We start from the raw sequence: 26,181 nt of genomic DNA on the forward strand, positions 1-26,181 counted from the left end.
TTCCAAGGACTCTGTTTCACTGGTTTCCTGATCTGTGGTTGAAAGGCTGGGGTAGTAAGGGATGACGAAATGGGGAAAAATCAGTTGTGGAGATCATTGTAGCAACATCAAACACATCAGATGGACTGATGAAATGCAACAGGAGACTTGAATGCACACACAGGTGTGCACAAATCTGTGCATTCACACAGACAAACATTCACTTGCACATGGATAATCTCTGTCTTTCCAGCTTCCACGCTCACCAATTTTTGTCCTGCATACACACATCCCCTTTGTACTGTGTTGATACAGCCATTCACACATATGCATACACGCTGACCCTGGGCCAGACACAGCCTCACGACTGCCACTGTGTCAGCCTGTTTCTGTCAGCCAAGGACCTCACACTCCACTCCCAGTGAAGAAAAAAAACGTGAGTCAATTAAACGTATTTTAGGGAAACTGCTTTTTCTGCCAAGAACAGTTACAGTCCAAACACTCTGTGCCAGTTGACTGTCGACACAGATGTGGTGCATGTTTGGAGAGACTGAGAGAGACAAAGAGAGGCAGAGACCAAGTAATCTCCAAGGAAAAGTATTTGTCTCCTTCCCAAAGAGACAGAGACAGACTAAGTTAGAGAGAGAATAAGGTCAACCGAAGAAAACCTGTGCTGAACCTTTACAGATTTATAATAGGCTTTCCCATAACTTATCCCCTAAAATCGAAAGCATAAGGCACCGGTACTTAAAGTGGGGCCCTCTGTAACAGCAGCTTCACAGAGTGAGAAGTATTCATTACATCTAAGAACGTACTTTTAAAAAAGTTTTTTACACTTCATATTTAGATAATACTTTGGATATTTATATTTGCTAGATTTCTAATACCCGTGCATACTAAAGTAATGAATAGAGTATGTATAGTGTGAGTAAGGAATGCCTAGACTTTGAGAACTGTGAGCTTATACATTGTTTACAAGTGAGATGCCACCTCCTTTCATCCTCACATCAGCTCTTTTGTTTGAAACTCTTTCTATCTGACCAAGTCTTATTTAGATTTTGCTGAGATAACGTCTGAAGCTGAACAGCAAAACAGATGTTGAACATGAAGAAACACGGCCAGTAATTGAGCCTCGCAGAGGTTTAGGGGGGGTCAGATTCGCAGTGACCCCAGAGTAAAATCTTGACTAATTGCTGACAGAGACAGATTGGAAAGCTAAGCGGATAGCTGGAGAAGGGTAGTATTCTGTTCATTGGTAATAATACGACTGCAGCCCTATAGGCTACTTTTTGAGTGGAGAACATGTCAGCTGTTGAGGTGTTGGACACCAACAATATCATTTTAAATATTTGATGACACATGTATAGCTACTTGAATTAAGGCTGAGAAAGTAGGTATAACAAGTCAAACATGTATATTTCTGCAAAAAAAGCATATTTTTGCCCACGTTAAATAGATCCTAAAGAGCCAGCACTGTAAAGCTAACAGGACTTTTCTGTTTTGCCTCTAGTCAGGTTTGATCAGAACACAGGATGCAGACTATTTTCTGAGACCCGTGTCAGACCGCCTGGCCCAAAGAGGGAACTTCACAGCACCCTCCAGTCACCAGCCACACATCCTCTACAAGAGCGAGAGCGACTCCCGTACAGAGCAGAAGCACGACCCTCGGGTGCTTCAGAAGAGATCCCCAGATTCAACTCAACACAAATCACAGGGACACTTTGTCACCAAGAGATCCACAAACTCACAGGCAGACCCCACCACCTACAGCACAGTTCATGAAGATCAGCAAGGTGACATCAGTCACGGCGACCAGATGGAACATCATGACAGTGGCCATCACCATGAGAATGACCACAGACATGGGGAGAAGCAGAGGCAACACTTCTGCGGGAGACGGAAGAAATGTATGTAAGGGCAATTTGTCATTCTAATCCACGCGTAGCATGCAGCGTTATTATAAACTGCCCTCTCATATAATACTCTGATCTTCATGTTGAGATGCATTAAACAGTCCTGTAACTGCTTCCCATGCTTATATCAAGTAAACAGGGAGACAGAGTGTAATACATATTTCTTTAGTTTTCTATTTACATTCTACAAATCACAGTAGGCACTTAGGACATAGAGATGTGTAAAACAAAAAACATTGCATGAACCCTTTTTTGCACCAATGTCTTTTTATGTTTCAACAACTCAATATGATTTTATAATGAGGTTAATCTTACTCACCTATATTCTCCCACCTAAGGGATAATTGCCTTTGGATATTGTTTTTTACTTTAACTCATAAACCGAGATTATGTGACATGTTTTGTTCTGGAAAATGTAGTCATGTAGTCATTTTGCCCTTTCCAATCCTTCAAATGAAAATGGTTAACCTAAGAATGCTCCCACCTGGACATATGTCTCACGTTGCACTTTTTAGGCATTATAATAATAATCTTTACTTTCCGGATATAACTAAATTAGTGGTTTGAACTCAAAACAGTGAAGCCACATTTCAAAGAATTATCACATCACTTCATAGAGAAAAGAAAAAAGATTGACATATGATAATAATTCTATTTGTTGACATTTATGGTTGAATTTGTTCACAAATAGCCTCCAAGGCGTTGGATGGTGTAAGAGAAGCACACCACCATGTTATTGCAATAAATGCCTGTTATCATATATTCACTTAGTGCTTCATAAATTCACTAGTACTTACAGTATTCATAGAGTAAGAACAACACACGGTGCATCATTTGCAACACAAGATTAGAACTAGCACATTCTGGGCTAACTTGCTGGCATTTACACATCATTAGTCCAGCTGTGTTAAATAGAGAGAACAAGATGTGTATTTTTATTGACTTAACAAGAAGCTACATTATAAATCCATACTGCTTTTTTCTTCTTTTTTTGAGCTGACAGCATTTTTGACTTATCAGTCACTTTTTAACTGAGTTATTAAGATTCTGTAACCTTTGAACACAATGCTAAATCAACAAGTTTGGTAAATTTCCTTGAAAAAGGATCCTGAGCTTTCTGTGAAGGTTTCGATCTGTTTTTCACGTGATGACTAATGTTTCTTCAGAAGAATATTGTCTCAATCTCTATTGACATCCGTGACGTGACCTGTGAAAGGTCAAGGGAAATGTTTTATATTCACTTGACACTGTGACAAATGTTTGCTCTCAAGGAATTACCACAAGATCAGTTATCATTGCTGGTGTCACAGGGGTCCTTTGAAAGAGAGCAGGCAGGGATTGGACTGGTACCACCACCATTAACCTGCAGAACCCCAGCTGTCTGTCCCCTGGGAAAACACGATGATGTTTACATTCCCATAGCATAACATCACTGAACACCTGTGCCATGTTTTAGTCAAATAGGCACATTGGTCGCTCACCTGCTGTTCACCTACATAAGCAAACTTTCTAGCCTTTATAGTTTATCGCAGCCAAGCAGTGAAGGTTTTGATGACCTGGAAATGTAGACGAAAAGATTTGAGGTGATAATGTCACAAGCTACATTAGTTTTAGGCTGTGCTTATCTTTGACTTGTGAGTACTGTTGAGAAGTGAGGATGAATGTTAGACAACACAGCTTTCAAAAGGAGAGTCAAAAACAGGGCAGAGCTGGGAATTTGATGTAAAGATTAAGTGTGTTTGTTTGAGTCACATGTTCACTTAACAAAGCACTGATATGTTTTCACAATAAGCTTGTATTGTGAATTCACCCCGATGTACGTCATACTTTTTTTAATAATACAGCTTCTTTTTTGAGGAAAAACAGCTTATCTTATTTGTGACACACTGATGTAATTTTGGGCACCACTCAAAATTACCTTCATTAACAATGTTTGTAAAGTGGATTAAAACAGAGATAAGCTAATACATGAATTGAATTTACTACTCGTAATGAATTAAGAATTGGCCCTTGTCTATCATTATCACATTTTGTGTTATGTCTACATAACATACATTTTCTCAGCAATCTCTTTGATGGATTGGCTTTTATCAATATCAAGGTAATGTCAACGTAAAGCTTTTATATAGCAGTCACATATGAGAACATTTGGTTCGTTGCTGCTAATGTACAACCACATACTGTGGTTTCACACTTGACTTAATAATAGCAAAAAAGACTCAGTTTACAGTTTATCCATGACACCAGTTCATGCAAGTAAGAGTATAGTTAATCATCCACAATGGTTGTCAGCTACTTGCCAGAATCGCTGGTTAACACTCACAAGCGAAGTTGGCCAATTGGCCAATGGCTATAGGTTCATTTCATATTGCAAAACATATAATCAGCTGTGGGAAGGAAGGATTATTTGTAATGGACGTCGTAACCGCCATTAACTTAACTTGTTATTATATGCGCTTTTGTTTATTGCTTTCATCAATCATTTAGATCCCACTATACTCTAACAGTGTGATCCTATTCTTGTTTTTTGTTTCAAAACGGTTAATTGGTTCACTCCCTTTATTCTGCATCCTGTTTTATTCAGACATGCCCAAACCTCCAGAAGAGGATGTCTTTATCCTTCCAGATGAGTACAAGTTCATCCTGAGGAACAAAAGAGCGGTGCCAATGAAGAACCAGGCCAATCAGAAGCTCAATGTGGAGACGCTGGTGGTGGTGGACAGAAAGATGATGGACAACCACGGTCACGAGAACATTACCACATATGTTCTTACTGTGCTTAATATGGTGAGGGAATCCTACTCATAGGAGCCAAAAGAAAAGGTGTGATACTTTGTGTTAAGTACCAATTCGCAAATGTTAGCATGCTAACATGCTACTCTAAGAACATGGTAAACATTAAACCAGCTAAACATCAGCGTGTTGACAAAATGTCATTGTGAGCATGTTAGCATGCTGATGTTAGCATTTAGCTCAATACACTCTCCCAGAGCTGCTAGCATGGCCTACTCAATCTTATTCTTATGAAAAAGAAACGTGATGTAGGATATGTTTTTCTTCTAGCTACGCTTTGTCTTTATGCAAGGAGGAGAATCTTGCTATGTGTCAACATACATGTCGTGAAGTGGATTCGATATAACAACAAAGTCTATTATTTAGCGGTGGCATATTTCCTCTCATCACACAAAGTTTTGGCGTGTTATACACTTGCAAAATTGTCATTATGTAGCATGTAAAGGTCAAACATCAGCAGAGATTGATTTGGAAGCCATACATGAATTAATTTGAAGTTTGCCATAGCTTAGTTTTTCGTGACTTGACACCCCTGTCTTCCATTCTCACTTATCAGAAAGAGCACATCTAAAAACATGAAACTGATATCTGGGTGAGATCATCGCCGCAACGCTCACAGTGTCCACCCGTCCCTCTCAGCTGATCCGCAAGCAAATTCCGTCATGGTCGTTTTGCTACTTAATGACTGACTGACAAATCCAAAGATAATCCGTCTATTTTGAAAACATAGTTCCCTCTTGTAGAAATCCAAGTTGGAGCAGTCACAGCCCGCCTCAGAGGAGTCACCTAAATGCAGTATGGAGTTTCACAGAAAACACCCAACCCCCTACCCAAGCTGCCAGCTCTCATGGGCCTCAAAAAGGTTATTTAATATTTGTCAAAAATTAAATCTGATTTGCCGTTCCAGCATTTGCGTAGATTTATGTTTTCTTTGCGGCAGAGTGGAAAGTCTTCAAAGGCGTTAATTACAAATTTCAAAAACACACTGCACATTATGTAGCACTAAACACTGAAGCTCTATGGAAACTGGTTCACTGAATCTGTTGAATTTCTCAAATCTGGAGCTCTGTCAAACAATGGTGTTCCAGGAGACATTAGTTTAAGTAGTGGCTTTGATTGCCTCTTTGACCTCTGTATTTAGCTTGAATTTGGTAACAAACCACAGCCATGTGTCTTCAAATGAGTCAGTGCAGAGGAAGACCAAACATCAGAAACATAAGGAACGAATGAGAGTGTTTCTGAATGGGGGGGGGGCTTAGTGAGTGGCACCTGAGGTATTCAAAGGGCCCGAGAGAAAGACAGAGCGAACAAGAGCAACAGATCAGGAGTCCACTTTCAAAGCCCAAAGTGTTATGATTGATGGTCAGATATTCGTGAGTACTAGAAACTGAATTCAGAACAGCAGTTGTGGCTGTCATACCTCAGCGATACTATCAAAAGGGGATTCTTTGTTATTTCTACAGGAATGCCAAGGTGTGTTGTCTCATACACTTTACACAGACCTCTCTATTGTCTTCATGGCGCTAGAACTTATAGATCCTGAGTATAACACTATCAAAATCAGGTCCTAATGTAGAATTGGTACACTTGACCCATAGCTGAATCTCATTGTGTCAGTGTTTTCTTCTGAATCTTAATATTTGAATGACTAATCCTGCTTGTCTGAAGACAGAATACCTCCAATCCAATCCAATCCACAGATCTCTGAAAATACATGTTCAAAAGTCACATATGCTCACCTCCCCCACTCAACACGACTTCAGGTTTAACTGGATAACAGTGTTTGATAGTGCCTGTGTTTGATAAGACACATTGACTGTCTTGTAGCCAAAACTGATGAGGCAATTGTTGACAGATGAAATGCATTTTTGTAAACAATAGTGTTCATAATGTGATAATGTCTGTTTGTGTGCCCTAGGTCTCCAGTCTCTTCAAAGACGGTACAATAGGGGGGAACATCAACATTGTGATAGTTGGCCTTGTGCTTCTGGATGAAGAGCAGGTGAGCATCTCAAAGCATGTAAGCATCGTTAGGTGAAAACCCTAATATGTCCAAAAATCCAGCTATTAAAACAGCTACACTGTAACTGGTGGCTGAATTTTTGATTTGTGTGGTTGAAGGCTTTGAAAATTACTTTGAATTCATACTGTTAAAGGGACTTCAAGAGCACCAAGAACAGTGTGTGAGCTTCAGACCAAGGGAAAGCAAAACACACAAAAAATGCCAAGAACAGATCATTTGTTTGTTTGTTTGTCTATAAGCCTGAAGGTCCAGATCTCTTAGGTCTCCCGGGGTTGACAATTACAGTGGCTAATTATAGGGTGCACATTTCCTTGGATCTTTGCCAGATTTAGGAGGGAAATTATCTCAGAGTGCGGGAGAATGAAGGATACTTTGAGTGCACGAGAAAAAGAGGGAGAGGTAAACAGGTGGGGCACTGTCAGTGAAAAGAGTCAAGGAGGCAGAGGTGAACGGCTTCTGGTTTCCATCCACCTGTGATGTTAATAGATTTCAATCTTCCTTAAGAGGCAATTATCTGCAGGAAGCATGCCAAAAATGGCAAAAATGTCCCAGACGTTTGTCTTCCTAGTAGAAACACTTATAAGATCAGTGTGCCCTCTGACATCTTCATATTGCCTGTATCATACATATGTCTAAAGACCTTGGTAATTGAATGTGAAGAACAGGCAAGGAGCTGGTAAAAAGATTAGCAATACATGTATTTGCATTGCCTTCCCTTCTTCTGCTTATGTTATGAGGTGGTTTGATTAACATCTGTCAACGCAGGGGGAAGGGGAAAGGTAATGTCATTCATTCAACCAACTGTTTTACCACTTAAACCCATAACACTTTGAGCTTCCTTCCATAAAGACAACATTGTCTCTCTTTCTGCCTCCTTTTATCTGCTTTATCTCACAGGATGGCTTGGTGATCAACCACCATGCAGACCACACGCTGAACAGCTTCTGCCACTGGCAGTCCACTCTGGGAGGCAGAGAGGGCAGACACCACGACCACGCCATCCTCCTCACAGGACTCGACATCTGCTCTTGGAAGAATGAACCCTGTGACACTCTTGGTAGGCTACATCCTCAACATTAACATCAGCTACAAAATGCCTGAAAGTGTAATTTTAACAATGTAAATACCCCCCCAAAAAAGCAAGGACAAGAAGAAAACGCTGAATCAAATGGTAAAATAATGACAAGTAAGAAAGTGTTTTTCGACACACTCAAGCCACCTGTCTTAAGTCACATAAATACCATCTGTCCATATTTTGTCATTTGTTGTTTCTTGCTCTTGATAGAAAGATGGTATTCTCTCTTGTTGTCTTTCTCTGGGAAGGTGCCCCCATCCTCTGTCACACGATGTGACCAAAGGTCATATCAGCCAAACCAGATGTTGAAAAAGCTTTCAGATCTTTTTAGCTCCACAGTAGTACACACTGTATATAATGTAAAAATAGTATAAGTTTAACAGCAGATAAAAAGGAAAATTATTACTATCAGCGTAAAAAGCATTATCAAATTCAAAACATACATTGCTGCATTAATGCAGGTGCAACATCAGAGGAATATAACAAAATTGCACGTACTCATCATGTTTTCACTGAATTCACAGAGCATTCAGGACGTGCTTTTTAGCTATTATCTGTACAGACCAAGCTTACTTTAAACACACTCACACTCAGTTATCGTGAGTGTAAACCATCTAACTAACTAACAACAGCTTGTTTGTGGTAATGACCATGCAAACACATTGTTGTCTTCCCCACTGTGAGAAAGAACTTCTCTGTCCCAGAGTCAAACTCAAACACACACACACACACACACACACACACACACACACGTACAAGAAAACACACATTCCCTTCAAACCCCAGAGTTAAGTTTTGACTTCAAAGTGTTGAGGCTAGCATTAGCCCTAATCGTTGCTATGAAAGCCCAGTTCAAAGGTCTGTGTGTGTCTCTGGGTGTTTGCAGTCAAAAAAGGAGTTATTTCTGACTAATTTCCCAAAGGTGCAAGGCAAAATGACCAATAAACTGTTATATACTGACCAGTCAGTATATAAGTTTATTTGCATTACTGTTGCAGCCCTATCTCTCAATGTTTTCCTCCATATTTCAAAACCAGTATATAATATCAATGATCTACCTCTTTCCTGACACAAAAAGGGAACTAAATGGTAGTTCTCACAGTCAATCTGTCTGCTTGTGGTTAATACCATTATTCACATTAGCAATGTACATGAGAACATTACTTTTGGGGTTTTGTGCTCTATGGCGAATGACTTAGAGCCGTAAAATAACAAAACACCAGGCTAAATTCTCCCTGAGACACCGAGACAAAAACATTAAGAGAGGCCCCCATGGGTATTATCCTTTTTGATTCAAAGCCAGGGGGGCCGTGTGTGTAGGTGTGTGTGTGTGTGTGTGTGTGTGTGTGTGTGTGTGTGTGTGTGTGAGTGTGAGTGTGTGTGACAGAAGGAGAATGGACAGAGGGAGGCATAAAGGGAGCTGAATAGTAAAAGGGAGTTTAATAAAGAATGAGAGATGTGAGAAAGAAGTGAAGACAGATAAAGAATGTTTTAAAGTGACATGAAAGGTAGCAGGGGATCTAGGAATGTTTCCATGGAGTCCCATATTTTAACATGTGGAAGGGTTTTAACCCAGTTCTGGTGTGTTTGATATTTTTTATTCATGCAGTGTGAGACTGGGGTGAGTTTTGTGCTTCCCATCTGAGAGAATCATGTTGGAGTTAAAAAGTTTACTTTTTGTTGAGTAGAAGTAAACACAGCTTGACAGTGGTTATTATAATCATTCAATTACAGTTTATGTTGGAATGGAGTGAGTTAATATTGATGAAATAATTGAAGTGTGATGTAAAAGCTGTAAAATTATATCACTGGTTTTGCAGGTTTTGCTCCAATTAGTGGGATGTGCAGCAAGTACCGGAGCTGTACCATTAATGAGGACACAGGCCTGGGTCTAGCATTCACAATCGCGCATGAATCCGGACACAAGTAAGGATTTCCATCCTTTTCATTAGTGCATGATGACAAAAAAAGAAAGTGCTAAAAAAATGATGTCTGGTGGTGGAGTTAAGGTGTCAACCATGATCCACAATGTCCAGCCATGGGCTTTTTCTTGCATTGCTGTCCCCATAGTAATACACTGTTTTTGTTTGCTCAAACATTTACATGGTACGGTCACCTGTCTCCATTCTTATGGAGCACTGCCGTCTCAACTTGTAAATACTTTTTGTATCTTATGTACACTCCTTAGTTTTGGAATGGTCCATGATGGTGAAGGGAACGTTTGTAAGAAGTCAGAAGGCAACATCATGTCTCCCACATTAGCGGGTCACAATGGTATCTTCTCCTGGTCTGACTGCAGCCGCCAGTACCTCAGCCGCTTCCTCAAGTAAGCAGACATATTTCCTATTACTGTTATGATTTTGTTGTTTTGCTGACACAATGTTAAAATAATTGATTTCAGAAGCACTTATTCTTAAAAAAGGACATTTATGGATATGACCGCTTGAAGAGTCACATTAACTTTTCACAACAGAAGAGCTCAATCACATCCATATGGCACATTGATAATGATTAATGAGTAAATCCTCATGCCAGCCTTTGTTAAGTGCTCATGCAACAAAGAAAAAAAGCACTGTGTCAGTTTGTTAAACAGACTTAATGAAGCAAGGGGCCCACTGAACATGCATTGTGTTTTTATTATTCCACACGTGTTACTGATAGAAAAAACATGTCAGCAGCAGATATATCAGTTACAAATGCCGCTCTGATCCAAAGAGTGCCAAGTGAAAAACTGCACCTATGTTATAACTATTATGGGACTTGATTTTGCAAAAAGCAAGGACCAACAGGCTTAATATATGTACTGTGCGTGTGTGGGAGACTGGAATATATAGCTGACATAGCAACTAAGTGATATGTGGTGCTGCTATTCTCCTGTAAGTGTTGTTTTGCAGACTGCATACTATTATGTGTCAACGTATGTGTGGGGGAAAGTGTGCGAGGGGGTAAAGTTATGTGTGTGTTTGTGCAATAACTGAATTTCCATTCATACAGCGTGCTCATCCATGTGAGGAAAACAAGCATCACAGACATAGCGTCCATGTGTCTGGCTGTGTTTCTATGTGTCTGTGCATGTGTGTGTGTGTGTGTGTGTGTGTGTGTGTGTGTGTGTGTGTGTGTGTGTGTGTGCTTGAAACGAGATAGCTCAGAGCCAGTGCCCGCCACTAAATTTACCAGTGTGTTAACTGAACAGTCAGGTCTCCCCTCTCAGAGTGGTGGAGACAGACAGTGTATTTCCTCGCTGAGTTATTAGAGCTGGGGTGACCTCACCCTTGTTAGGCCTGTCAGCCTTATATTAAACTCCCGTCGTCCCCTGAGGCCACGTGGAGGGGATCTCTTCACCACTGAAACAACCAGGGGTCGTCTTCCTCTACAACCACTTCATGATAAAAAAAGCTGAAATGCTGTACGTTTTCCTAATTGCAATCAACAGAGGGTTATGATATTTAAATGTTTTTGGCTAAATGTTTCTCATTGAGGTAACTGAGACTGCTAAATGTCTCTACCTTCATCTGCCACGGAGGGGAAGTTTACATCACACTCACTCTAAATCTGCCTCTCCTCAGTCAGCCATGACAGTGAGGTCTGTACCAACACTGTATGTATAGGCAGATGCTTTATCTGACCTCTTTGTCATGCTCTAAAATGGATGGACAACTTTCATGGCAGGGGAAGCAAAATCCCCTTCAAAGCCACTTAAAGTTAGTTTCATTGGTGAAACCCATCAGAAAGGCAGTGATACATGAAAGTTACAAGATTCTCTTGAGGTCCCATTTCTTTTCCCAGGGTCAGACATGCTGCAAATGACACAGTTCGGCCCATTTATCACATTATAGCCAACATCTGAGGTGACATATTTATGTCTCTTGTAGAAGCTTTTTGTCTTGTGACGTTTTATTTGATTGATTGCCAAGATAAGATCAACACCACTCTCAATTCCGTACGATAAGTACGCAGCTGGACCCAGCAGATGATAAGTTTAGCTCAGCATAATGACTGGACACAGAAAGCTTGGCAATGTACGACGGAAGGAAAATCTGTGTTAATCAGTGACTTCTAAAGCTAACAGATTAACACGGTATATCTCGCTTCTGAACAAAATCTGTATGAAGTGTAACGACAACAATTTGCTGTTTTATGAGGGGCTCTGCGCCTGACTATTTATTGGCCTCTAACCAGGCAACTTTACACTTCAAACGAGAAACAACGTGTTAATCAGTGCGCTTTAAAAGTACTGATGGGTGGATTTTGTTACCTTTGGACAGAGCCAGGCTAGCTGTCCCCTCCTATCTTTATGCAAAGCTAAGTCAACCGGCTGCCAAGTGTTTTTCAGGTAATAATTCACCTGTGACCACTGATCCTTTTGCCAGTCTTGTAATTGGCATAATGTCATTAAGACTTTTTTCCCTTCCCACATAACATAATTTTGCTGTCTTCATGTTTGATATAGCAACAAACCATGATTTTGGAAGACATGAGTCAGGAGATCTGCAGGGAATCCTAGAATAGAACGGTGCTTTTCTCCTTTTTTTTCTTTTTATTTTGATCTTTTCTTTTCATCCCCAGCTGATGATAATCTCTATGGCGTTCAGTGCTTCCAGCCTCAAAACATTTCATCTGAAGGCTCTCACAGTCTCATTAGTGAATATTAAAAGCTAGTCTAAAGTGTGTCTGTTACGTTGGCCTTGTAATTTCATGTGAGACTGACCGCCTGAGTGCAGCCGTGCTTGTCCACAGGCCTTACTTGTGCTCCTGCTGATGCGTGTACACTGTAAATGTAATGTATTTTTCAGAAACCTTACTATGTGACTAATGTTGAAAATCAGAATATTGCACTTGCAGAAGAGCCATTGTTCTCTGTCGACATAAAGGACCCATAAAGCGATCTCCCTCTCAGACACAAACACACACACACAGACGCACAGACACACACTCTGCTAAAGCAATCATGACCACTCACTAGCACGATGAACCTTTCCAACATATTTTGCCTTTTCATGCTCTTTCCACCATATTGTTGTATTATATTCCCCTGACTGCAGTGTATAAGCAGTAAAACATCCCTGTATAGTAACCAGTGCTATCAGTTAACATTGGAACCCCCCCGCTGATGTTAGGATATGAGCGATATGGGCAAGTGTTTTATATGTCCGTCATAATTGAGCCCCTGCTGCATTAAAACCATTACTGTTAGGGTTTGAGTTTGGCAGCATTGTTATGTTACCACAGCAACACTTTACAGCTCTCTCCAAAGTGAGAAGCAGTGGAGCATCGTGGACTGGTGCTCCCCGTTTTGGAATTTCTGTGTGCACAGCATGGAGCCTTATTTCCATTTATAAAGTACTGAATCACATGTCTGTTTGACTGTTTATGTCTGCATGCATGTTGTTTATCACCAGTTGTTTAAAGATGAATGATAAATTCTGCTTTCTTTTATGGTCCACCACTGACCTATTCACCTCCACTCACCTTGCTGCTCTGCTCCTCTTCTATCACTTTTGTTGACCTCTTTATTCTTCCTTGTCCTGTGTCCTCTCTTTTCTTCTTATCTCTCATTTCCTTTACTTTTATTCTCTTTTCCTCCAGTTCTGCCCAGGCCGTGTGCTTATCAGATGAACCCAGAGCGGTCAAGGAGTATCGGTACCCCGAGAAGCTGCCTGGCGAGCTGTACGATGCAGACACACAGTGTAAATGGCAATTTGGGGAGAAGGCCAAACTCTGCACTCTGGACTTTAAGAAGGTACAATTGGTTTTGACACAATTATGCCACCCCATGCAAATTTAAAAACAAGTTCAAAATCTCATGCCATGTTATAATTCTCTCTGGGGGTTTTTCAGCACACACACACACACACACACACACACACACACACACACACACACACACACACTAAAACTTGAGTGCTCAATTACTTTAAAACAATGTGGTGGCAATTGTTCCCTAGGAAAAGAAACAGTAAGAGAGATTGAGAGCAGGATGGCGGGAATGAGGTCGAGGAAAAAAGGAAGAATGAAGGAAAGAGGAAGGAAAAGAGAAACTGATTAGGATTGAATTCCCGCATGTGCTCATACACACACAAGCATGCATACTGTACTCTCTCACACACGCAAAACACAAAATAAACAGTGAGAGTTATAATTCTGCTCATGAAATACTCACTGGGATGGATGACTAAATATACACTGGAGCGTTGCCAATGGGAATCTCTCCTTGTTGCTCTCCCATTGTCTCATTACTGCTGATGTTACTGTTTGAGATACCCTGCCTGAGTCCAGATAGGGTTTAGATTACTTCAGTGTTTAATGGCACCTTAACAATGTTATAAATTGTTGGTGGTCTTGCATCTGGATTAGTGATCTTCCTAGGAACATCAACGGTATACCACCTGAACCTCACAAGATGCACCTGCCCTTCCAAAAGAAAAGGAGTCCATCCAAAACAAAAAGAGGAGTCAATGGCTATTTATTAGTTGTCATTTTTGAGACAGTAGTTTCTTTTGCCATCATTCTGACAGTTTTTACTTTGCCGGTTAATCCGGCCCTGCACATTTTGTGCGTACGTGAACTCTGTCAGCAGAACTATTTACACCAAAACAAACTGGCCACCATGTTTACCATGTTTGTCTCCTGTGTGCAGCCCTTATGGTCATTTGTGTTGCCATTGATTGAGATGAAGTGGACCTATCTCCCACCGAGGGATTCATTGCGTACTCCACGCTCCAATCCAGTTTATTTATTTATTTTGGCAATGATTCAACCAGCGCTGTTCCTGTCGCACCTTAAATGGACACACTGATCAACTTAATCTGGATGATGCCACTCATGACTCCTGAATAACCGCAATGGGAAAACTACCTTGTTCCACAGTAAATGTTTTAGGCTACAGCATTGTCTATGTGTAGCAAACGTTCTCAAACGTTCTGACAGCTTGTGGTTAACATCGTTTGGAAACTGAATGGATTGTAATGAGTTGGGGCATGGGACAGGACTGGCAAGTCCTTTATTGAAGAAGATGTTGGAAAAAAGTTTGGAAAGGGGCTTTGAAATGCCTCAGAGATAATTTGCTATAATTTGCTAGGATACCCATGATATTAGCACATGGTTCCCTACTTAGCCCGCCCGTTTGAACATTGAAACATCCATGCATCACTTCGACTGCAAGATATTTTAGAATTGCTCCCACATGGTTTTGTTTTTGGTCCTGCACTGTTTTTTTTTCATGCACCTGGTAGCAGCAAGGTGCACAGTCCCCAAGCAGCACTCATGCTCACTGTCTTTCCAGACACTTGTTACTCATGAAAAAAAAAACTATGAGAATCATCCTCAGTGGTGCAATTCATTGTGAAATTAATTCATATTTAATGAAACCTTTTGGCAGGCGATGTCAAGATAAGGTACTACTGGAGGAGCCAAATGATATTATCTATGATGTGTGTGGTTAGATAGAGCTGGATTACCCTTGCAAAAAGCAAAATAATAAGTGTAGGTGTTTTTCACCTTTTCTCTCTTCAACTCAGTTTCTGTCCCACTCTGTCCATCATCTCTCCCTGTCTTTTCCTTCCATCACTCACTCACTCTTTTCCCTACAAAAGGCCTGAGCAAGCAAAACAGCTGGACAAATCGGCCTTGGGATGAATTCCATGGTGGTTCTTGGCAGCAACAAGCTGAGGCCAAGGTGCCTGTCAACATCTGCACTGAGTTGTCAAAATCTGATATAGTCATTCAGAAAGTAATAGAGTGGATATGTTAAAAAAGCAGCAGGCCATGTTTCTCAAGCAATGTGAACAGGGAAAGCACCCGGTGCTCCCATCTGAATCTTTCAGACCTCTGCCTAGAAACACAGCCATGAAAGTTGTGTAAGTTTAAGTCAATTGTACCCTGTTACAATACACACATACTTGCATAGCATTATCTCTGTTCATATCCTTTGTGGGTTCCCTCTTTTTCTGACAATAAGATGCACTGTATGTTAGGCAAAGAAAATCTATGAAATTACTGCATCAGCTTTATCATTTAATTATTTTGTCATTCAGCTGGAGAAACAATGGATGTGCATTTTGTTCGTATAAACTGATGCAAGGTCATAAAATGTTGTTATCCTAGCTACTGAAGCATAAATATGTTGGAGATACAAGGTTGCTGCACACTGAAAGCTTGCCAGAAGATCATTATTCAGACAATCTCTATTTCAGCAAGTTTCCATCAGCATGTTTTAATAGCTCTCTAGTGGCAAAACAGCAATGTCAGCATTATTTATTGTCCTTCTCATTGCTAGCTTTGTTTACAGCTGTTGTGAGATACTGATACTGAGCACAAGAACATGTTAGCAGCGCCGTGTAATTCACTCCCTGCCTTTCTCCCATGTTGTTCCAGGACATCTGCAAGGCTCTGTGGTGCCACCGTGTTGGGAGGAAGTGTGAGACCAAGTTCATGCCAGCTGCTGAAGGCTCTGCCTGCGGCCCTGATATGGTGACTTAACACGTGTATTTGTGTGTGTGTGAGGTGGAGGGGGCTGGGCGATATGCTCACAAGCTTGGTTACCTCAAGAGTGGTATCACATGACTTGCTTGGGAACCAATTAATTTCCATTGGACTTTTTTATCCATCGCCTTTGAGGCAATTCAAGTGTTCTTTCCAAAGAACATTTCTAGCAGCTAGCAGGAACATGCAGCTAAATCCTTCTTCAGAATGTTTTATTTTTTTTAATGCATGCTCTATACAGGGTGTATAATTACCATATGATCATACCAACACTGAGATAAAGTGTTTCATTTTAGCCAAAGGAGCCAAAATGATTTTGCAGTTGGTACGCCTGTTTTGTCAAATGAGGACAGCATGTGATTTTTTTTCTGTTTACTTGACTGTCGCCAGCACACTGCTCCATGGCAACATCATGCCAAATAAATCCACAAATGAAAGGCACCAAACAATAGCCTCTCACAAATTTATTTGCAGTTTTGGTGAAAATATGCTCAACAACACAACTCAAACAAGAACATTGGAAGTGACAGCTCTCAGATTGCCTGCATGTTAACGGACTGAGCTGCACAAGAAGGATGTGGATTTTCCCTTTAAGGCATGAGTTGACTCAGAGTTTTTTCACTGTGCTGCTTAGTATAATCAGCTGTGTGGCATTTAGTTTAAGAGGGGTAGAGCTTGTAAAGAGACTTCTCACACACAGATGCACGCATAGATCCCTCCTCCATGGGATACCACTGATTTCTGAGTGAGTAAATTGCACTAGACAAAGAGCGATATTATCTTATATGGTGATCAGAGCAAAGTTGATGGAGATGCTATCATTAAAGTAAAATTTGTTGAGTGTTTTATGGTTATGTAGTGCAAATACTTCCACCCAGTTCGGCCATTTCAAAACAAAAGGCCTTGAACTGAGTGACACTGTACTTTGTTTAGGTGTCTTTTTACACACTCATGCCTTTGTCCCAGTGCAGACTAATAAATCAACTTTGAAGCAAAGCGTTTGGATTCACTTTGATTTGGGTTCACTTGAGTGCAGTCTCAGTAAAAATCGCTCTTTTTGATAGAGGTACCACACTCCCTTCATTATTTTACCTCAGGGAGCAGCTGCAATTGGTTTGATGCTGACGTAGCAAAAAATATGCCATTGGGGCTTGGGCCAAAAAGCAATCTGTGCTCTTTATTTATTCTTTGTTTCATTCCTTACTTCTTTCAAGATGATTCTCCCCCAAGGCTTGCTCTCTCTCTTACCCTCTCTCCCCTGACAGCCCCTCATCCACATTTGCTTCTCAATATATTGAACTTGATGGTTTAATCCCGCCCTTTCCCTCCACGGGACAATTAACTGAACACAAACAATGACAGGCTCACTTAGGAATCCGTGGCACTCAGCCGCAGGGGGAAAACTGAGGGGAAATCAGCTGTTCTAGTTCTCGAGTCAAGGACCTCGAGATTAGTTGGAGGGGTGTGTGAGACTGTGTGTGTTCTAGTGTGCGTCTCGTGGCAGGCATGGACACACAATGGGAAAAACACCAGCTTAATATATGTCACCCAATCAATACTAATGCATGAGTGGGTTGTGTGTGCACAGTGCGTGTTTGTGCTTGCTTGAGATCACTCCAAGACGAGCAGTTGGTGACTGATGTCGTCTTGACACACACTAATCCAGTTCAATCCTGTGCCAGCGAACAGTCATGTGACATAATGTTGCTTTAACTAAATCTAGATTCTCACTCTACATTTGAGGATTTTGAGTGAAGTACTGCTCATTTTTGGAAACTGTGATTGGTTGGTTTGGTAATGACTCAACCTTTTTGAAAGGTGCATCCAATAAACAACTTGAGCTTCATGTAGCACCTCCACCATCCCATGCAGTACACTCAGACAAACTGTATTTAGATTTTTTGCCATTTAGTTTAATATTCCTCTCCTGCCTTGTCTGGTTGCCTCATCATGGAACACATTTTGCAGTGATCATGGGTGGAAAGCCACGTGGTCAGTGTGGCTGTTGTGCAGAGGAGTTATCTGAGGAGGTAATTGTGACCCCACTGACACTCCTCTCTGTAGGGTAAAAAGAAGCAGCTGGTGACTTCATGTGGGCTCTCTGCCTCACCAAATTGGGAAAACATGGGCATATTTTTTTTTCAAATGCATGGTAGAAACCTGCTGGTTCTGGTTTACTTCTTTCAAGAATTATGTCGACACCACAAGTCACAAAAAAGCCGATACCCCACTTTAGTAGTTGATTTGCATTGGAAAGACGTTAGATTATCTCAGTGCCTTAGCAGATATTTATTCTTTTGTTTTAGCACTAAAAATGTTTCAAATTATGTTTTTCAGCAGCACAGAATCATAATTAAATTGAGTTTTTGCATTGTTGGCAATAGTATTTCAACTTGTTTCATGTTTTATAGTTGTTATTGTGTTTTACTTTATAGTGTAGGGCAACATGAAATGCAAATATGACAAATTTTTCCACATTTCAGTTGAGTGAAACTTCTAGCTGGTGAAAGCTTCAGGGAGAGGCTGTCCAAAAAGCAGCAGCACTGGAGTTTGACTGATAGATTGTGACTATGTAACCAGGACTGGACCACAACATTTTTGACAGCATTTAAACCTCAAAGCTATGGTTTAAAGACATCTTCTATGGTTTGACAGACAGTCGTCATAAAGAAGATAAAGGGCAGGGTCCACTGGAAAGTCTGTATGTTTTTGACACTTTTATGACTCTTTGCTCTTGTGTGCCTCCCTCTGCTGCCAAATTTACCTCTCTGCCTCCCTCCGCTCCACTCATAATTCCTCTCTCTCATTCTCCAGTGGTGTCGTAGGGGCCAGTGTGTGAAGCAGGGTGACGAGGGCCCGAGGCCTCAGCATGGCCAGTGGTCAGAGTGGTCGTCCTGGTCTGCCTGCTCGCGAAGCTGTGAGAGCGGAGTCACCTATCGAGAGCGCCAGTGCAACAACCCGAGGTAGAGATATACACAATAACAGGCCCTAACAAAGAAGTACAGTAGTGCATGTTAGCAACAATTTAAATATTGTTGCAATCCGTTTGAGAGGTGTTTGACATTTTGGGAAATGCTTTGCTTTCTTATCAAGATGTAGATAAGGTACCAGCTCAACTTGGCATGGTACTCCAAATAAAATCACAAATAGTTTATTTTTTAGCTTTGGGGGGCGAGAGGGAGCCAAGCAAGCTGTTTCCCCCAGTTAAGCTAAGCTAACCACCTCCTGGCTCTAATAATGGATCTTCTTTTATAACTCTCGAACACAAGAAAGTGAAAGAGTATTTTCCAAAATGTCTAAAAATGGCTTTCATGAATCCGTCAACTCGGAGTGGATTTGTACATTTCACCAAACATATAACAAGTAAACCTTTCAAACTAATATATTGAAACTATGCAGTAGAAAAACAAGGGTAAAGCCCACAGCTAAAGCTGACTGTTATTATGCTGTTTTTGCCTTCTTGCAAGAACTACTTGAATCACATCAAAAATATCAACTTTGACCATTTCCTCATTTTCAGGACACACTGAAGATTATCAAGTGACTATGTTTTGGTCCGGAAATGGTCTGTACTGTTTGTGATTGCAAGACTCAAGGCCAAGAGTATATTAAGACATGTGATTAAAATAGTGAGGATCACTCACATGGGTCTGTTGCTTCGTCACTTAACTGCTCACTTAGTCTCTCGACTCATCAGTCACTCAGGATTATTTGCTCTGCCTGTCAGTAAAGGGGCCCTATCCCAAATGCCGGGGCCTCCTCTTTATCATGTCATGCCAAGATCCTGACAAGTGGCGGGTTAAATTAGACAGAGGGTGTTGAGGAGAAAGAGAGGGAGATGGTGGTGGAGGGTAAGGAAGACAAAGACAGGCATGGGGAAAGAGATAAAGGTGGAGGGAACGGGGGGTGCTAGGAGAGATGACAGAGAAGGGATTAAAAAAGCAAAAGATGAAATGCAGAAATATTAAAGAAGAGAATCTGAGAGCCAGCGAGAGATAAGTGAGAATGTGATTAGAGGGCTTATAGAAGGTGTAATTGACCCGTGGAAGAGATTTTAAGGAACATAGCCTGGGGATATACACCTGTGATTGGAGAACCCTTCACAAAGGCACACTCACACACAGCCGCATATACTGGCAAGCATATGCACCTATTAGTCAGGACGGTACACAGAATTACAATTAAATTCAATGATTTTTGTAATTTAACACACTTCTGCTCCCTTAATTCAAATGCAAAAGTGTTTTTTTTCTTCCTCAGAATTTCTTGTTCATACAGTGCAATCTGATACCATTTAGCATTACATTGTATCCACTCACACACATATGAGAAGAAATCAGGACATTTCGAAGATATTCTAGTGAAATACTGAATATCAAATATACAGTGTAATGCAACAAATGGAGACATATTTTTCAATCCCTCTTTGCAGACCTGCATATGGAGGGAAGTTCTGTGAGGGCTCCTTCAGGTCGTACAAACTTTGCAACACTGAAGATTGTCCCCTCAACACCACTGAGTACAGAGCGCAGCAGTGTGCCGAGTTCAACGGCAAACAGTTCAGAGGATGGTACTACAGCTGGAGGCCATACACCAGAGTGGATGGTGAGACAACTGTCCCTCACCTATTCATTTTAGAAATTACTCAAGAAAAAAACAACTTGAAATGATAGAAAATACATTTTGGGAAAGGCTTTTACCAACAAGCCATATCATGTTCGGAAACTATTTGCTTGTTGTCTGCGGCTCATGTGGTTTTCCTCTTTCCTCCCAGATCAAGATGTATGTAAACTGTACTGCTTCGCTGAGGGCTATGATTTCTTCTTTGCCCTGGCCAGCAAAGTTAAGGATGGGACACTCTGCTCACAGGACAGCTCTAATGTCTGTATTGACGGACTGTGTGAGGTAACACTTCTAAATGTCAAGCAGTGAGACGGTAACACGGTTTAACTGAAGAATGATTTCAAAGCGTTTGGAGTTAGTGCTTGATTTGTTTTTTCAGATGATATCATATCTGAAGTCTTTGAAGTTGAGTGTGGATTTAACACCAGGAGAACATCAAAAGACACCCTTGTTGTGCTGTTTCACTACTACTTTAAATATCATGAAAAAGAAAACGTTGACTTGTCACCACATAAAGGACAGGCTAAATGATGGTTGCTTTCAACTGGTGTAATTAATTTTGCATTATGTTGCATGTTATGTGTATAATCTGCTTTCTTCGTCAAAATCAATGATGTTTTTCTCCCACAGAAAGTGGGCTGTGACCGTGTTTTGGGCTCTGCAGCTGTGCCCGATGCTTGCGGGGTGTGTAACGGCGACAACTCCACCTGCAAGATCTACAAAGGACAGTACACCAAGCAGTATTATACCAACCGTAAGTCAGAGAGGTTACATTGTTCAGCTCATTGGCTTTTGGGGAATTCACTTAAGACATTTTAAAAGCTAATGATTTGTTTCCTTATCCCAACTGAATTTGTTTTGGCTTTTATAACTTTACAACTCATACACAGCTGCAATATGTGCATGTTGCTTAATACGTTGTTCTCTTTCTCAGAGTACTCTGGGGTGGTAACAATCCCAGCAGGAGCTCGGAGCATCCGTGTGATGGAACTGAATACGTCCAGCTCCTACCTGGCTGTCAGGGACACCCAGAGACGCTACTACCTGAACGGGCACTGGACGGTGGACTGGCCAGGCCGACACCCCATCGCTGGAGCTATTTTTGAGTACAAGAGACCCTACAACAGACCAGAGAGCCTCATATCAACTGGCCCCACTAATGAGACACTAGTCATAGAGGTACAGAATCCCTGGACACAGAAAGATGTTATACATTTAATATATCAATTTATGCAATTTGTGCAACTAGGTGTCTTTCATTCCTGTGACTGTTCTTTACTTCCCATTAGTACGTACCTAAGTCTATATAATTGTGCTACTTTTTGTTGTCCTTTGTCTCATGGCTCTTGTTTCTCTCGCCTGTAGATATTGTTACAGGGCAGGAACCCAGGTGTACGTTGGGAATACACTCTGAAGAAAGCTGATGAGAAAAAGAACCACATCAAACACAACTATACATGGGCCGTCATACGCTCTCAATGCTCAGCTACTTGTGCCGGAGGTAAGTGTAAGCATGAATGACAAAAATATTTTTTAATTGCATTATTAAATCAACATTAAGTTAACATGTGTTTTTCTCAACTGCAATGATATATTGAGATAATTTCATCTCCCTTATCAATCAAATCTGTGCAGTTGGCTGTTCTTCTGCTGGTTAGAAAATAAACAATACTTTTGTGTGTTTTTTTACGTAGATGTAATTCTAAACTTATTTAAAAGTCTATTATGTGAATGAAAAATCACCTTCACATACTCAATCTTGGCCATCATCTAAAGCTCAGTCTGACCTCTCTGATCTTTACTATGGCTTTTAGCTGCAGGTTAAATGGAGAGGGGAGTGTTCCCATCATTAGTAGCTCTTGTTTGGGACTGGTGGGACCTCTTCTTGTTCTATTGGAGACCTGCTATTACATACACACACACAAACACACACACACGAGCACACACACAGATACGCTGAAGGAAACAAGCACACACATGCATGACTTTGACCAGTGGCCTTTGTCCCACCTGAGGCCTAGTATTAAACGAGCACGCACAAGAGTGTGTGTGAGTGCTTGTGTGTGTTTACATGTTGCTCTTTGTGAGTGCTTGTATGTGCACGGGTGTGTTTGCGTGTATGTGTGTGTGTGTGTGTGTGTGTGTGTGTGTGTGTGTGTGTGTGTGTGTGTGTGTCCGTGTGTGTGTGTGTGTGTGTGCACTTTAGTGTGAACAAAGCGCCCAGTGTAGAGTTCCTATTGATTGACACTGCAGGTTAAAGTTCCCCACCCTGGTCTGTTGCGGTCCACCCTAACCACCTCCGCCTCTTTGTGTGCTGATTGTAGGCCACGGTGGGTTGGGGGTCGTTTGCTTTATTAAAGAGTGTGACTGACTAACTGACCCGAATGAGTTAGGATGTGCAGATGGACCATGCCCAAGGCCAAATACCAACCAGTTGATCTGTAAAGCTCAGATTCATGTTTCTCATAAATCAAATCAGATCGACATTTGTACCGAAACCAAAGTCAGGGTATTTGTCTATTTATTTATTTATTTTGTTTAAAGAAATAATTGTTTTTTTTTTCAAAAGTTTTGGTTTCAGAGAGAGAAAGTTATTTTGCACATCACACATACAGGTGTACAAGGAGGTGTGCTGAAAAAACACACATCTTGAGATATCCATCAACATTCCTTTAACTACCTAGAATATATTTCAAGGTAAAATGTTGTAACATTATTAAACAGGTTTCACATATTGCAGGTATATTATGTGCAAACATGTGATAGCATCTTGACAAGTAGCTTGACACACAAAGATTCACGCAACAATGCTGTTTTGTTCCAAATAACTTTTTTGTAAAACTGCTCTTTCCAAGGCCAAAAATGAGCCATCTCTCAATAACACTGATGTTATAATACATTATTATTTACATAATGTAAATATGAGCCTGAAGTTTTGTTTTACTCTTATCTCATAGTAGCCAAGTGGCAGATGGAATAGAGTGTCAGTCAAAATAAAAATGATATTCTCCTTTTACGATGATGTGGCTGAAATTATTTAAAAATCACCCATACAGGTCAGATGAACACCAAGTCAGCATGCTACAAAGACTTGAGAGTGCAAGTGAATACATCCTACTGCAATCCCAGATCAAGACCAGCTACAGGACTGATGCCCTGCAACACCCAACCATGTCCCACCAGGTCAGACCCTCTGCTCTGTCACATGTATGTTGTGTTTGCTAGCCATAGTGGTGATGGTTAGTGATACAAATATATCTACTCCGAGACAGTAGTGTTTTTTTCATGGAATCAAAGGGTTCTCCATTGTGATTGGTTCTGTTTTAGTCATGCTAGTGTGATGGCTCTATGGATGGCCACCGCTGTGGTCCAGGCTGAAATAGCTAAACAACTATTACATGGATTGCCATAACATTTTGTGAAGGCATTCATGGTCTCCAGAAGATGAATCCTATAACTTAAATGATTCGCTGACATTTCTACTAGGGACACCATGAGGTTGACATTTTGGTAAACTATCTCAGCAACTATTGGATGGGTTACATTACATTACATTACATTACAGTCATTTAGCAGACGCTTTTATCCAAAGCGACTTACAATTCAGTATCTATACACCGTAGGCTACGGGAGCAATTTTGGGGTTAAGTGTCTTGCTCAAGGACACTTGACTAGTCTCATTGACACTTGTCTCATTGACATGAGACTAGTGGAGCAGGAGCCGGGGATCGAACAGACATCCCTCTGATTGAAAGGCGGCCCTGCTCTCCACTTATCCACAGTTGCCATGAAATTTGACACAAACATTCATGTCCCCCTCAGGATAATTTGTAATCACTTTGGTGATTGTCACAGTTTTTATCCAGTATTCATTAGGTCAAAATTAAAGGATAACTAATTTGTCCAGTTCTTTGGATTGTAACTTAATAACTATTGACATTCCCACCCGCCTTAACTGTGTGTGTTCGTGCAAATTAGCTAATATTAGCATTCTTACATGCTAAACAGAGGTTGTGAACATGGTACACATTATACCTGCTCAAAATAAGCATGTAAGCATTGTCATTGTGAGTATGTTAACATGCTGCCATTAGCATTAAACTCAAGAATCACGGGGCCAAAGTACAGCCTCACAGAGCCGCTAGCATGGCTGTAGACTCTTGTTGTTCAGATTAGAGTTTATGTAATCACTGCTCATTCAACCCATTCCTGAGTAATGTCAATGACAATCTGTGGCCTCAACTGTGTATGAATTACCTCATCAATATATCTATTGTCTGGCTCTCACTGTGGACATCATTAGAATATGGTATTCGAAGGGTGCAGACATTTCCTCATATTTTCCTCATACATGCTTTTGGATGGAAAAATACAGAATAGTTGGCCCATCCAGACTTCTAGACTTTGGGGTATGTCAATGATTCAATTGTTAAATTGGCGTAGCCTGTAAGGGCTATTTTGTGGACTGTAGGCTATGTGACAGCCAATACATAGTTGGCTGTTACTGCTCGACATTCTGTGCATGCATGTTCATGTTTGGAACTTGAGGAGGCAGCTTTAGGGGCCACCAGCCAAATAGGTTGATACAGTTGTCAAGCTCATCACATTTGTGAAGAGATTTTCTTGTGGACTGTATTTTAGTATTTCTCTTTACTTAGTCGTAATATCCTTTTATTCTGTCTTTTTCTTTCTGCATCTCTCATCCTACTTCACCATATGGGGCTTTAGTCCTTTGTCTTCCTACCTTCTGTCCTTTTCACCTTCCTCCTCGCTCACTCCTCCTGACCGCCATGTGTTATTGGTCTACAACACCTACACATCTGTTCTGTAATTTCTTGACATGCGGTGTCAAAATGAGCTGTTTATTGGTTGAGTCAACTCTTCCAAACTTCCCACACCATCTCCTTATAATAGAGCGAATGAGGGGTGTCAGGCAGCGCTGGCTGTCTCCTCCACCCTTTCCCAGCCCAGCAGAGCACCTGTTCTATGATGATGACAATTTCCTCTCATGTCATGAAAAAATAACTTTAACACTAACACAACATATGTGAGAGACACGGGGAAAAAGGGGAAGTTTCACTGGATATTCTCTTTGTGTCTTCATCCAGTTCAGCATGATACCTCACCAACTGTCAGGAACAGTTAGCTTCTGTGTTTGTTTAACTCAGCAGGCCAAGGACGTGTAAACCTTTTCACATGTAGCATCACTGTGGGACCCAAGCTCATAACACAATTGCCAGTTATCTGGCCCCATAAAGACCCACCAGAGACATCACTGTTGAACGTAGATTAAG

At 41.0% G+C, this 26,181-nt stretch overlaps 1 protein-coding gene across 1 annotated transcript in view; it reads left to right on the forward strand.

The window, feature by feature from the left end:
• The window catches only part of LOC137891294 (A disintegrin and metalloproteinase with thrombospondin motifs 16), a 47,767-nt gene that overhangs the window by 11,178 nt on the left and 10,408 nt on the right, over positions 1 to 26,181 (forward strand). The window contains exons 4-18 of the mRNA XM_068735842.1: positions 1,490 to 1,886; positions 4,477 to 4,679; positions 6,604 to 6,687; positions 7,606 to 7,765; positions 9,604 to 9,709; positions 9,972 to 10,109; positions 13,370 to 13,523; positions 16,157 to 16,252; positions 19,079 to 19,227; positions 20,697 to 20,869; positions 21,039 to 21,169; positions 21,518 to 21,641; positions 21,822 to 22,066; positions 22,253 to 22,388; positions 23,944 to 24,070. Of these exons, the coding sequence (XP_068591943.1) occupies positions 1,490 to 1,886; positions 4,477 to 4,679; positions 6,604 to 6,687; positions 7,606 to 7,765; positions 9,604 to 9,709; positions 9,972 to 10,109; positions 13,370 to 13,523; positions 16,157 to 16,252; positions 19,079 to 19,227; positions 20,697 to 20,869; positions 21,039 to 21,169; positions 21,518 to 21,641; positions 21,822 to 22,066; positions 22,253 to 22,388; positions 23,944 to 24,070 (2,423 nt within the window). The remainder of the gene's footprint in view (positions 1 to 1,489; positions 1,887 to 4,476; positions 4,680 to 6,603; positions 6,688 to 7,605; positions 7,766 to 9,603; positions 9,710 to 9,971; positions 10,110 to 13,369; positions 13,524 to 16,156; positions 16,253 to 19,078; positions 19,228 to 20,696; positions 20,870 to 21,038; positions 21,170 to 21,517; positions 21,642 to 21,821; positions 22,067 to 22,252; positions 22,389 to 23,943; positions 24,071 to 26,181) is intronic.

Source organism: Cebidichthys violaceus, unplaced genomic scaffold (assembly GCF_023349555.1).
Source record: "Cebidichthys violaceus isolate CVI_PGR_0920_01 unplaced genomic scaffold, fCebVio1.0.p SCAF_7, whole genome shotgun sequence".
NCBI classification, from domain to species: Eukaryota; Metazoa; Chordata; class Actinopteri; order Perciformes; family Stichaeidae; genus Cebidichthys; species Cebidichthys violaceus.